Here is a 14722-nt window from a genome sequence, read left to right on the forward strand (position 1 = left end):
AATTTGCCAATCTTGGTGTTCTCTGGCAAATGCCAAACGTCCTGCACGGTGTTGGGCTGTAAGCACAACCCCCACCTGTGGACGTCGGGCCCTCATACCACCCTCATGGAGTCTGTTTCTGACCGTTTGAGCAGACACATGCACATTTGTGGCCTGCTGGAGGTCATTTTGCAGGGCTCTGGAAGTGCTCCTCCTGCTCCTCCTTGCACAAAGGCTGAGGTAGCGGTCCTGCTGCTAGGTTGTTGCCCTCTTACGGCCTCCTCCACGTCTCCTGATGTACTGGCCTGTCTCCTGGTAGCGCCTCCATGCTCTGGACACTACGCTGACAGACACAGCAAACCTTCTTGCCACAGCTCGCATTGATGTGCCATCCTGGATGAGCTGCACTACCTGAGCCACTTGTGTGGGTTGTAGACTCCGTCTCATGATACCACTAGAGTGAAAGCACCGCCAGCATTCAAAAGTGACCAAAACATCAGCCAGGAAGCATAGGAACTGAGAAGTGGTTTGCACAACAGCATGTGAAATTTATTGTCAATCAGTGTTGCTTCCTATGTGGACAGTTTGATTTCACAGAAGTGTGATTGACTTGGAGTTACATTGTGTTGTTTAAGTGTTCCCTTTATTATTTTGAGCAGTGTATAAACAGCTGAATCTGCGCGTTTACCAAACAATGCTGTGCGTAATATGCGTAGCTCCTTCCGGTATAAAACTTCAATAGCGATTGACTCTCTTTACGCCGGAGTTTACTACATGGGTTGATCTTCCAACACATGACCATTGCATATTGCCGTTTACCTCCGCTCATTGGCTATCTACCCAGCTAGATTTCAAGACGATCAGTGGTCATTGGGTTTAAAAAGTAAATCAATCAGTGGTCATATCATTGGTGCACAGTGATGTCATTACTTGTTGTCTTCAAATCAGTTTCTTTCAGTCAATACGTCCCGCGAAATGGCCCATCAGGTTTGGTTGTGTTACAAACAAACCAGTTGATTGCAATGAAACCAAACATGACTGGAAAAGTCACGTTTTGTGTGGGTATTTACCCTGGAATGTGTCGTCGAAAATGGAATGAGACGGAATTCACGACACAAGCGGTTCACAAAATGTTTTGTGTTAGGCTATAAAAACAGATTTTATCAAACAAAATATAATTCATTGTGTAACAATGAGCATTGGGATTGCAAACAGACGAAGATCGTCAAAGGTAAACGATTAATTTTAATGCAGTTTGTGATTTTGTTACGCCTGTGCTGGTTGAATTTTTTTTTTTTTTATGGGGCTCTATCCTCAGATAATCGCATCGTATTCTTTCGCAGTAAATCCTTTTTTAAACCTGACAACGCAGTTGGATTAGCAAGATTCTAGGCTTTCGATACATGTGAGACACTTGTATTTTCATGAATGTTTAATATGACTATTTATGCAGCGATCACCGTATGTGGTGGAATTTCAGCCCGCTACCAGGTTCCTTGCACAGGGAGGTTAAAACATGTTGGTATTAAAGACTTGAACAGGGAGTGGTTGTAAATGTCAGTGAAGACACTTGCCAGTTGGTCAGCGCATGCCTCCAGTACACGTCCTGATAATCCGTCTGGCCCTGTGACCTTGTGAATGATGACCTGTCTAAAGGTCTTACATCGGCTGCAGAGAGCGTGATCACACAGTCTTTCGGAACAGCTGATGCTCTCATGCATGTGAGAGCATAGAAGTAGTTTATCTCGTCTGGTAGGTTTGTGTCACTGAGCAACTCTCGGCTGTGCTTCCCTTTTGTAGTCTAATGCCACATCCGACGAGCGTCATAGCCGCTGTAGTATGATTCGATCTTAGTCCTGTATTGACGGTTTGTCAGAGGGCATAGCGGGATTCGTTATAAGCTTCCGGGTTAGAGTCCCGCGCCTTGAAAGCGGCAGCTCTAGCCTTTAGCTCTGTGGATGTTGCCTGTAATCCATGGCTACTGGTTGGGGTATGTACAGTGGGGCAAAAAATGATTTAGTCAGCCACCAATTGTGCAAGTTCTCCCACTTGAAAATTACAGGCCTGTCTCATCTTTTTATCATAGGTACACTTCAACTATGACAGACAAAATGAGAAAAAAAATTCCAGAAAATCACATTGTAGGATTTTTAATGAATTTATTTGCAAATTATGATGGAAAATAAGTATTTGGTCACCTACAAACATGCAAGATTTCTGGCTCTCACAGACCTGTAACTACTTCTTTAAGAGGCTCCTCTGTCCTCACTCGTTACCTGTATTAATGGCACCTGTTTGAACTTGTTATCAGTATAAAAGACACCTGTCCACAACCTAAAACAGTCACACTCCACTATGGCCAAGACCAAAGAGCTGTCAAAGGATACCAGAAACAAAATTTTAGACCTGCACCAGGCTGGGAAGACTGAATCTGCAATAGGCAAGCAGCTTGGTTTGAAGAAATCAACTGTGGGAGCAATTATTAGGAAATGGAAGACATACAAGACCACTGGATAATCTCCCTCGATCTGGGGCTCCACGCAAGATCTCATCCCGTGGGGTCAAAATGATCACAAGAACGGTGAGAAAAAATCCCAGAACCACACGGGTGGACCTAGTGAATGACCTGCAGAGAGCTGGGACCAAAGTAACAAAGCCTACCATCAGTAACACACTACGCCGCCAGGGACTCAAATCCTGCAGTGCCAGACGTGTCCCCCTGGTTAAGCCAGTACATGTCCAGGCCCGTCTGAAGTTTGCTAGAGTGCATTTAGATGATTCAGAAGAAGATTCGGAGATTGCCATATGGTCAGATGAAACCAAAATAGAAATTTTGGGTAAAAACTCAACTCGTCGTGTTTGGAGGACAAAGAATGCTGAGTTGCATCCAAAGAACACCATACCTACTGTGAATCATGGGGGTGGAAACATCATGCTTTGGGGCTGTTTTTCTGCAAAGGGACCAGGACGACTGATCCGTGTAAAGGAAAGAATGAATGGGGCCATGTATCGTGAGATTTTGAGTGAAACCTGCTTCCATCAGCAAGGACATTGAAGATGAAACGTGGCTGGGTCTTTCAGCATGACAATGATCCCAAACACACCGCCCGGGCAACGAAGGAGTGGCTTTGTAAGAAGCATTTCAAGGTCCTGGAGTGGCCTAGCCAGTCTCCAGATCTCAACCCCATAGAAAATCTTTGGAGGGAGTTGAAAGTCTGTGTTGCCCAGCAACAGCCCCAAAACATCACTGCTCTAGAGGAGATCTGCATGGAGGAATGGGCCAAAATACAAGCAACAGTGTGTGAAAACCTTGTGAAGACTTACAGAAAATGTTTGACCTCTGTCATTGTCAACAAAGGGTATATAACAAAGTATTGAGAAACTTTTGTTATTGACCAAATACTTATTTTCCACCATAATTTGCAAATAAATTCATTAAAAATCCTACAATGTCATTTTCTGGATTTTTTTTCTTCTCATTTTGTCTATCATATTTGAAGTGTACCTATGATGAAAAGTACAGGCCTCTCATCTTTTTAAGTGGGAGAACTTGCACAATTGGTGGCTGACAAAATACTTTTTTGCCCCACTGTACGGTCACTGTGGGGACGACGTCATCGATGCACTTACTGATGAAGCCAATGACTGATGTGGTGTACTCCTCAATGCCATCAGAGGAATCCTGGAACATATTCCAGTCTGTGCTAGCAAAACAGTCCTGTAGCTTAGCATCTGCCTCGTCTGACCACTTTTTTTATTGATCTAGTCATTGGTGCTTCCTACTTTTAATTTTTGCTTGTAAACCGGAATCAGGAGGATAGAATTATGATCAGATTTGCCAAATGGTAGGAGAGCTTTGTATGCGTCTCTGTGTGGAGTAAAGGTGGTCCAGAGTTTTATTTTCCCCTCTGGTTGCACATTTAACATGCTGATATAAATTTGGTTAAACTGATTTAAGTTTCCCTGCATTAAAGTCCCCTGCTACTTGGAGCGCCACCTCTGGGTGAGCGTGTTTTCATATGGCGGAACACAGCTCATTCAATGCTGTCGTAGTGCCAGCCTCTGACTGTGGTGGTATGTAAAACAGCTATGAAAAATGCAGATAAACTCTCTAGGTAGGTAGTGTGGTCTACAGTTTATCATGAGATATTCTACCTCAGGCGAGTAATAGCTCGAGACTTCCTTAGATATCGTGCACCAGTTGTTATTTACAAAAATTCATAGTCCGCCGCCCCTTGTCTTACCAGATGCCGCTGTTCTATCCTGCCGGTGCTGCGTATAACCAGCCAGCTGTATGTTGATAATGCTTCACAGCGACGTGGCTGAATGAAGACACTAAGATATTACAGTTTTTAATGTCCCTTTGGTAGTTTAATCTTCCGCGTAGGTCATCTATTTTTACTGTCCAAAGATTGCAAGTTTGCTAGCAGAATGGAAGGAAGTGTTTTTTGTTGATCACATACGAATTCTCAGAAGGCACTCCGACCCCTTCTTCTTACAAATGCAAATAAATTAACAAAAAAGCACAATCGTACACATCCTGGGTTAATCTCTCTACACAGCTAAATATACTCTATGCTTGTGTCTACATTGACACTTTTCTGTGTGTTTGTGTAGCAGGACTTGAGGAGCTGTGTGACAGAGGGGGAGATCTGAGGGGATGTGTGGCGGAGGAAGAGGAGCATAAGGGACAAAGACAGAGAGCTGAGAGTGGAGAGAGGCAACAGTGGGCGGAGAGGGGTCCCAGCCTCACCTCTGGCCCCAGCCCTAGCTTTGACCCCGGAAGGAGGAGTGAACTACAGTACTATGTCGCCATGGTGAGTACCTCTCTCTTGCTATCTGTGACACACACAAACTCACACACACTCTGTCTGTGTTCTCTTTACTTTCACTTACACACAGTTCTCTAAAACTATGAACTAGGTTTGAATATTTCCCTGTTATTTTACAAAAGTTCCATCCCGAGAATTAGTCACTTTTCTCCCTGTATTTTCTGCCAAAACTGTAAGTGTATTTCTAAAGCATATGCAGTGCATTCGGAAAGTATCAGACCCCTTGACTTTTTCCACATTTTGTTACGTTACAGCCTTATTTTAAAGTTGATAAATAGTTTTTATCCCTCATCAATCTACACACAATCTACCCATAATGACAAAGAAAAAACAGGTTTACATTTTTTCTTGCAAATTTATACAAAAAAGCATAGGAAATATCACGTTTACATAAGTATTCAGACACATTACTCTGTACTTTGTTGAAGCACCTCTTGCAGCGATTACAAGCTTTGCACACCTGTATTTGGGGAGTTTCTCCCATTCTTCTCTGCAGATCTTCAAGTTCTGTCAGGTTGCACAGCTATTTTCGGGTCTCTCCAGAGATGTTCGATCGGGTTCAAGTCCGGGCTCTGGCTGGGCCACTCAAGGACATTCAGAGACTTATCCCGAAGCCACTCCTGCTTTGTCTTGGCTGTGTGCTTAGGGTTGTTGTCCTGTTGGAAGGGGAACCTTCGTCCCAGTGTGAGGTCCCGAGCACTCTGAAGCTGATTTTCATCAATGATATCTCTGTACTTTGCTCTGTTCATCTTTCCCTTGATCCTGACTTAGTCTTCTGGTCCCTGCCGCTAAAAAACATCCCCACAGCCTGATGCTTCCACCTTCTGGAAGGTTCTCCACAGATGAACTCTGGAACTCTGTCAGAGTGACCATCAGGTTGTTGGTCACCTCCCTGTCCAAGGCCATTCTCCCCCAATTGCTCAGTTTGGCCAGGCAGACAGCTCTAGGAAGAGTCTTGGTGGTTCCAAACTTCTTCTATTTAAGAATGATGGAGGCCACTGTGTTCTTGGGGACCTTCAATGCTGCAGAAATGTTTTGGTACCCTTCCCCAGATCTGTGCCTCGACACAATCCTGTCTTGGAGCTCTATTCCTTTGACCTCATGGCTTGGTTTTGGCTCTGAAATGCACTGTCAACTGTGGGACCTTACATGTACAGTTTTACATAAACTGGTTTTACTGTTAATTTTTTTTTTATACATTTGCAAATATTTCTAGACTTGTTTTCACTTTGTCAGTATGGGGTGTTTATTTGTTATTTAATCCATTTTAAAATAAGGCTGTAATGTAGCAAAATGTGGAAAAAGTCAACGGGTTTGAATACTTAACGGATGGACTGTAAATGTCTGGATTTGATTAGCGCTTTGATTTAAGCCTGATGCTGATCCATACATTAACCTGTTAAACTCTGGTGGAATTTTCTAAACAACTCCTAATATTGTATAATACCCTCAAAGTACATTTTGGTTTTAAAACTGTCTTACAAACCCATGCTTAGTACTGTTAGAAAGGTAATAACTGTGTTTCTGACACCTTTATCTGAATCCCAATGTGACGACGACAGAGCCCAAGATGCAGCAAACCAAATAAAAACATACATTTACAGTTTTTTTTTGTAGGGGGTGCCTAAGATATTTAAAAGTCTAGGTTTGAGATATAATATGTCACCAACTACTGTTCCACTATATATAAATAATTTATATATATATATATATATATATATATATATATATATATATATATATAAATTATCTTTCTCAGATCTTAACTAATGGTGGCACCCTAAATATGCAAATTCCCATTGAGTAACGGCCGTTTTAAAAATGCAGGGCTTGTGCAACATTCCATACCTTTTACAGGAATAAAATATACTGAACAACAATATAAATGCGACATGCAACAATTTTAAAAAATGTACTGAGTTACAGTTCATATAAGGAAATCAGTCAATTGAAATACATTTTTCAGGCCCTAATCTATGGATTTCACATGACTGGGAATATAGATATGCATCTGTTGGTCACGGATACGGCAGGGTAGCCTAGTGGTTAGAACGTTGGACCCCCGAGCTGACAAGGTACACATATGTCGTTCTGCCCCTGAACAGGCAGTTCTGTTCCTATGCCGTCATTGAAAATAAGAATTTGTTCTTAACTGACTTGCCTAGTTAAATAAAGGTACAATAAAATACCTTTAAGCTCTCTAGGGTAGGGGGCAGCATTTGGAATTTTGGATGAAAAGCATGCCCAAATTAAACGGCCTGCTACTCGGACCCAGAAGATATGATATGCATATAACTGGTATAACTGATTTGGATAGAAAACACTCTAAAGTTTCCAAAACTGTTAAAATAGTGTCTGTGAGAATAACAGTACTGATTTAGCAGGCGAAAACCTGAGAAAAATCCATTCAGGAAGTAGATTTGTCCGGTTGAAATATTATAGATCATTTAGGCTAAAAAAAAAAAACAACCTGACAATTGAATATAAACATTGTTTGACATGTTTCTATGAACTTCACGGATACAATTTAGATTTTTTGTCTGATTTGTTTTAACTGAGTTTGAGCCTGTGGATTACTGAAGAAAACGCGCTAACAAAATGGAGGTTTTTGGATATAGAGAGACTTCATCAAACAAAAGGAACATTTATTGAGTAAATTAATGTCTTGTGATTGCCACCATATGAAGATCATCAAAGATAAGGGATCTCTGTATCTCTATTTCTGAGTTTTTTAGCGCTTCTGCTTGGCTGGTTACTGTTTGTAATAATTTGTCAACTGGGCTATCTTCTGGGCTAGGTATGTTCTGGGCTAGGTATGCTTTCGCCAAAAAAGCATTTTATAAATATGACACTGTGGTTGGTTTAACAAGAAGGTAATCTTTAAACCTATGTAAAATATGTTTTGTTTTCAGAATTTTTATAATGAGCATTTCTGTAATTGAATTTGGCGCTCTGCAACCTCACTGGATGTTGGCCAGATGGGACGCTAGCGTCCCACATACCCTAGAGAGGTTAAAAAAGGTCAATATCTGGTGTAACCACCATTTACCTCATGACACATCTCTTTGTGTAGAGTTGGTCAGGCTGTTGATTGTGGAATGTTGTCCCACTCCTCTTCAATGGCTTTGCTGGATATTGGCGGGAACTGGAACATGCTGTGTTACACGTCTATCTAGAGCATCCCGAACATACATGCTCAATGGGTGACATGTCTGGTGAGTATGCAGGCCATGGAAGAACTGGGACATTTTCGGCTTCCAGGAACAGAGCCTTGTGACATGGGGCCGTGCATTATCATGCTGAAACATGAGGTGATGGCTAAATGGTATGACAATGGACCTGAGGATCTCATCACGGTATCTCTATGCATTCAAATTGCCATCGATAAAATGCAGTTGTGTCCATTGTCCGTAGCTTATGCCTGCCCATACCAGAACCCCACCACCACCTCACCATCTGTTCACAACATTGACATCAGCAAACCGCTTGCCCACACGATGCTGTCTGCCATCTGCCCGGTAAAGTTGAAACTGGGATTCATCTGTGAAGAGCATACATCTCTAATCAAATGTATTTATTAAGCCCTTTACATCAGCTGATATCGCAGTGCTGTACAGATACCCAGACTAAAACCACAAACAGCAAGCAATGCAGGTGTAGAAGCACGGTGGCTAGGAAAAACTCCCTAGAAAGGCTAGAACCTTGGAAGAACCCTAGAGAGAAACCAGGTTATGAGAGGTGGCCAGTCCTCTTCTGGCTGTGCTGGGTGGAGATTATAACAGAACATGGCCAAGATGTTCAAATGTTCATAGATGACCAACAGGGTCAAATAATAATAATCACAGTGGTTGTCGAGGGTGCAACAGGTCAGCACCTCAGGAGTAAATGTCAGTTGGCTTTTCGTAGCCGATCACATTCAGAGTATCTCTACCGCTACTCTGCTGTCTCTAGAGAGTTGAAAACAGCAGGTCTGGGACAGGTAGCACATCCGGTGAAGAGGTCAAGCAGGCAGGTGCGCTGTGGCCCCATCCAATGATAACCCCACCTGCTTTGCCAAAGCACAGCCCCCACACCACTAGAGGGATATCTTCAACCACCAACTTACCATCCTGAGACAAGGCCGAGTATAGCCCACAAAGATCTCACCACAGCACAACCCAAGGGGGGGCGCCAACCCAGACAGGAAGATCACGTTGATTTGTCACATGTGCCAAATACAACCTTACAGTGAAATGCTTACTTATAGGCTCTAACCAACAGTGTAATTTTAACCCCCCAAAAATGAGGTATTAGGTTAACAATAGGTAACTATAACAGTAGGGAGGCACCGGTTAGTCGGGCTGATTGAGGTAGTATGTACATGTAGATATGATTAAAGTGACTATGCATATATGATAAACAGAGTAGCAGTAGCTTAAAAGAGGGGTTGGCGGGTGGCGGGACACAATGGTGGTAGCCCGGTTAGCCACTGATTAGTTGGGCTAATGGAGGTAGTATGTACATGAATGTATAGTGTACTCCCTGTTCACCCACGACTGCGTGGCTACGCACGCCTCCAACTCAATCATCAAGTTTGCGGACGACACAACAGTAGTAGGCTTGATTACCAACAACGACGAGACGGCCTACAGGGAGGAGGTGAGGGCCCTCGGAGTGTGGTGTCAGGAAAATAACCTCACACTCAACGTCAACAAAACTAAGGAGATGATTGTGGACTTCAGGAAACAGCAGAGGGAACACCCCCCTATCCACATCAATGGAACAGTAGTGGAGAGGGTAGTAAGTTTTAAGTTCCTCAGCGTACACATCACAGACAAACTGAATTGGTCCACCCACACAGACAGCATCGTGAAGAAGGCGCAGCAGCGCCTCTTCAACCTCAGGAGGCTGAATAAATTTGGCTTGTCACCAAAAGCACTCACAAACTTCTACAGATGCACAATCGAGAGCATCCTGCCGGGCTGTATCACCGCCTGGTACGGCAACTGCTCCGCCCACAACCGTAAGGCTCTCCAGAGGGTAGTGAGGTCTGCACAACTCATCACCGGGGGCAAACTACCTGCCCTCCAGGACACCTACACCACCCGATGTCACAGGAAGGCCATAAAGATCATCAAGGACAACAACCACCCGCATTAACATCTGCTAACACATGTGACAAATAAAATTTGATTTGATTTAAAGTGACTGCATACAGTGGGGCAAAAAAGTATTTAGTCAGCCGCCAATTGTGCAAGTTCTCCCTCTTAAAAAGATGAGGCCTGTAATTTTCATCATAGGTACACTTCAACTATGACAGACAAAATGAGAGAGAAAAAAATTCCAGAAAATCACGTTGTAGGATTTTTAATGAATTTATTTGCAAATTATGGTGGAAAATATGTATTTGGTCACCTACAAACAAGTAAGATTTCTGGCTCTCACAGACCTGTAACTTCTTCTTTAAGAGGTTCCTCTGTCCTCCACTCGCTACCTGTATTAATGACACCTGTTTGAACTTGTTATCAGTATAAAAGACACCTGTCCACAACCTCAAACAGTCACACTCCAAACTCCACTATGGCCAAGACCAAAGAGCTGTCAAAGGACACCAGAAACAAAATTGTAGACCTGCACCAGGCTGGGAAGACTGAATCTGCAATAGGTAAGCAGCTTGGTTTGAAGAAATCAACTGTGGGAGCAATTATTAGGAAATGGAAGACATACAAGACCACTGATAATCTCCCTCGATCTGGGGCTCCACGCAAGATCTCACCCCGTGGGGTCAAAATGATCACAAGAACGGTGAGCAAAAATCCCAGAATCACACGGGGGGACCTAGTGAATGACTTGCAGAGAGCTGGGACCAAAGTAACAAAGCCTACCATCAGTAACACACTACGCCGCCAGGGACTCAAATCCTGCAGTGCCAGACGTGTCCCCCTGCTTAAGCCAGTACATGTCCAGGCCCGTCTGAAGTTTGCTAGAGAGCATTTGGATGATCCAGAAGAAGATTGGGAGAATGTCATATGGTCAGATGAAACCAAAATATAACTTTTTGGTAAAAACGCAACTCGTGTTTGGAGGACAAAGAATGCTGACTTGCATCCAAAGAACACCATACCTACTGTGAAGCATGGGGGTGGAAACATCATGCTTTGGGGATGTTTTTCTGCAAAGGGACCAGGACGACTGATCCGTGTAAAGGAAAGAATGAATGGGGCCATGTATCGTGAGATTTTGAGTGAAAGCCTCCTTTCATCAGCAAGGGCATTGAAGATGAAACGTGGCTGGGTCTTTCAGCATGACAATGATCCCAAACACACCGCTCGGGCAACGAAGGAGTGGCTTCGTAAGAAGCATTTCAAGGTCCTGGAGTGGCCTAGCCAGTCTCCAGATCTCAACCCCATAGAAAATCTTTGGAGGGAGTTGAAAGTCCGTGTTGCCCAGCAACAGCCCCAAAACATCACTGCTCTTGATGAGATCTCCATGGAGGAATGGGTCAAAATACCAGCAACAGTGTGTGAAAACCTTGTGAAGACTTACAGAAAATGTTTGACCTCTGTCATTGCCAACAAAGGGTATATAATAAAGTATCGAGATAAACTTTTGTTATTGACCAAATACTTATTTTCCACCATAATTTGCAAATAAATTCATTAAAAATCCTACAACGTGATTTTCTGGATTTCTTTTTCTCATTTTGTCTATCATAGTTGAAGCGTACCTATGATGAAAATTACAGGCTTCTCATCTTTTTAAGTGGCAGAACTTGCAGTCTATAACAGTCTATGACTGGGGTGGCTGGGGTCATTGACAATTTTTAGGGCCTTCCTCTGACACTGCCTGGTGTAGAGGTCTGGGAATGCAGGTACGCACTACCTGTAGTGCCTTGCGGTCGGAGGCCGAGCAGTTGCCGTACCAGGCAGTTATGCAGTTATGTTCTCGATGTTGCAGCTGTAGAACCTTTTGAGGATCTGAGGACCCAAGCCACATTTTTTTAGTTTCCTGAGGGGGAATTGGCTTTGTCGTGCCCTCTTCACGACTGTCTTGGTGTGTTTGGACCATTCTAGTTTGTTGTTGATGTGGACACCAAGGAATTTGAAGCTCTCAACCTGCTCCACTACTGCCCCGTCGATGAGAATGGGGACGTGCTCGGTGCCCCTTTTCCTGTAGTCCACAATCATCTCCTTAGTCTTGGTTACGTTGAGGGATAGGTTGTTATTCTGGCACCACCCAGCCAGGTCTCTGACCTAGTCCCTATAGGCTGTCACGTCGTTGTTGGTGATCAGGCCTACCACTGTTGTGTCGTCTGCAAACTTAATGATGGTGTTGGAGTCGTACCTGGCCATGCAGTCGTGGGTGAACAGGGAGTACAGGAGGGGACTGAGAACGCACCCCTGAAGATGCTCTCGGAGGATCAGCGTGGTAGATGTGTTGCTACCTACCCTCACCACCTGGGGGTGGCCCGTCAGGAAGTCCAGGATCCAGTTGCAGAGGGAGGTGTTTAGTCCCAGGGTCCTTACCTTATTGATGAGCTTTGAGGGTACAATGGTGTTGAACGCTGAGCTGTAGTCATTGAATAGCATTCTCATGTCGGTGTTCCTTAGTTGTGAATGTTGACCTGTTTAAAGGTCTTACACACGTCTGCTACGGAGAGCGTGATCACACAGTCGTCTGGAACAGCTGATCCTCTCATGCATGCCTCAGTGTTGCTTGCCTCGAAGCGAGCATAGAAGTGATTTAGCTCACCTGGTAGGCTTGTGTCACTTGGCAGCTCGTGGCTGTGCTTGCTTCCCTTTTATAGTCTGTAATAGTTTGCAAGCCCTGCCACATAAGACAAGCGTCGGAGCCGGTGTAGTACGATTCAATCTTAGCCCTGTATTGACGCTTTGCCTGTTTGATGATTTGTCGGAGTGGCCATTGAAGGTATGCATTTGCCCACTGAAGTCGGTTAAGATGCCGAAATGCAGTCCGGTCAAGATCCTGGTGAGGACGACGAGCACGCAGATTAGCTTCCCTGAGAAAGTTTCTGATGGTCAGTGCAGAAATTCTTCAGTTGTTCAAACCCAGTTTCACCAGCTGTCCGGGTGTCTGATCTCATAGGAGATCCTGGGCTGTGGTTACACTTGGTTAGCCAAAGTCTCTAAAATGATGTTAGAGGCGGCTTACTTTGTCCCTTTTGCTGTACTTAACTCCTTACAATGCATACAACTATTAAATACTGATTAGCAGGCTATAATAATAATAATAACAAAAGGAAAACTAATATAAAAACCATCTGCTCTGTAAGAGAGCATTTAAAAACATTAATACCAGCACTAAATAACAATACATTATTGTTATTATCAACAAAACTAAGGAGATGATTGTGGACTTCAGGAAACAGCAGAGGGAACACCCCCCATCCACATCGATGGAACAGTAGTGGAGAGGGTAGCAAGTTTTAAGTTCCTCGGCATACACATCACAGACAAACTGAATTGGTTCACTCACACAGACAGCATTGTGAAGAAGGCGCAGCAGCGCCTCTTCAACCTCAGGAGGCTGAATAAATTTGGCTTGTCACCAAAAGCACTCACAAACTTCTACAGATGCACAATCGAGAGCATCCTGGCGGGCTGTATCACCGCCTGGTACGGCAACTGCTCCGCCCTCAACCGTAAGGCTCTCCAGAGAGTAGTGAGGTCTGCACAACGCATCACCGGGGGCAAACTACCTGCCCTCCAGGACACCTACACCACCCGATGTCACAGGAAGGCCATAAAGATCATCAAGGACATCAACCACCCGAGCCACTGCCTGTTCACCCCGCTATCATCCAGAAGGCGAGGTCAGTACAGGTGCATCAAAGCTGGGACCGAGAGACTGAAAAACAGCTTCTATCTCAAGGCTATCAGACTGTTAAACAGCCACCACTAACATTGAGTGGCTGCTGCCAACACACTGACACTGACTCAACTCCAGCCACTTTAATAATGGGAATTGATGGGAAATGATGTAAATATATCACTAGCCACTTTAAACAATGCTACCTTATATAATGTTACTTACCCTACATTATTCATCTCATATGCATACGTATATACTGTACTCTATATCATCGACTGTATCCTTATGTAATACATGTATCACTAACCACTTTAACTATGCCACTTTGTTTACATACTCATCTCATATGTATATACTGTACTCGATACCATCTACTGTATCTGCCTATGCTGCTCTGTACCATCACTCATTCATATATCCTTATGTACATATTCTTTATCCCCTCACACTGTGTACAAGACAGTAGTTTTGGAATTGTTAGTTAGATTACTTGTTGGTTATTACTGCATTGTCGGAACTAGAAGCACAAGCATTTCGCTACACTCGCATTAACATCTGCTAACCATGTGTATGTGACAAATACGATTTGATTTGATTTGATTTACATTCTCTGGTAACAGCTCTGCTGGACATTCCTGCAGTCAGCATGCCAAATGCACACTCCATCAAAACTTGATACATCTTTGGCATTGTGTTATGTGACAAAACTGCTCATTTTAAAGTGGCATTTTATTGTCCCCAGTTCAAAGTGCACCTATGTTATGATCATGCTGTTTAATCAGCTTCTTGATATGCCACACGTCAGGTGTATGCATTATCTTGGCAAAGGATAAATGCTCACTAATGTAAACAAATTTGTATACACAATTTGAGAGAAATAAGCTTTTTGTACATATGAACAATTTCCAAGAGACTTTATTTCAGCACATGAAACACAGGACCAACACTTTACATGTTGCGTTTATATTTTTGTCTAGTGTACACATGAGGAGAAAGCTGATTCAGCTAAAAGCTGAAATAAAATATCTCAAATTGTTCATTTGTACAAAAAGCAAATTGTGTGTACAAATGTGTTTACATAGTGAGCATTTCTCCTTTGT

At 43.4% G+C, this 14722-nt stretch overlaps 1 protein-coding gene across 25 annotated transcripts in view; it reads left to right on the forward strand.

Moving 5' to 3' along the window:
* Window positions 1–14722, forward strand: part of cntrob (centrobin, centriole duplication and spindle assembly protein) — a 40879-nt gene that overhangs the window by 20728 nt on the left and 5429 nt on the right. For 15 of the 25 annotated variants that reach the window (XR_016483824.1, XR_016483823.1, XR_016483827.1 and 12 more), the window contains exon 17: window positions 4597–4796. Coding sequence is in view for 19 of the 25 variants with exons in the window: in XM_036933364.2 (XP_036789259.2) it covers window positions 4597–4796 (200 nt within the window). In the remaining 6 variants the exon portion in view is untranslated. The remainder of the gene's footprint in view (window positions 1–4596; window positions 4797–14722) is intronic. The other 10 variants (XR_016483825.1, XR_016483828.1, XM_036933366.2 and 7 more) reach the window with 1 other exon arrangement.

The sequence above is a fragment of the Oncorhynchus mykiss genome, chromosome 10 (assembly GCF_057628025.1).
Source record: "Oncorhynchus mykiss isolate SJ-2025 chromosome 10, ASM5762802v1, whole genome shotgun sequence".
Lineage (NCBI taxonomy): Eukaryota > Metazoa > Chordata > Actinopteri > Salmoniformes > Salmonidae > Oncorhynchus > Oncorhynchus mykiss.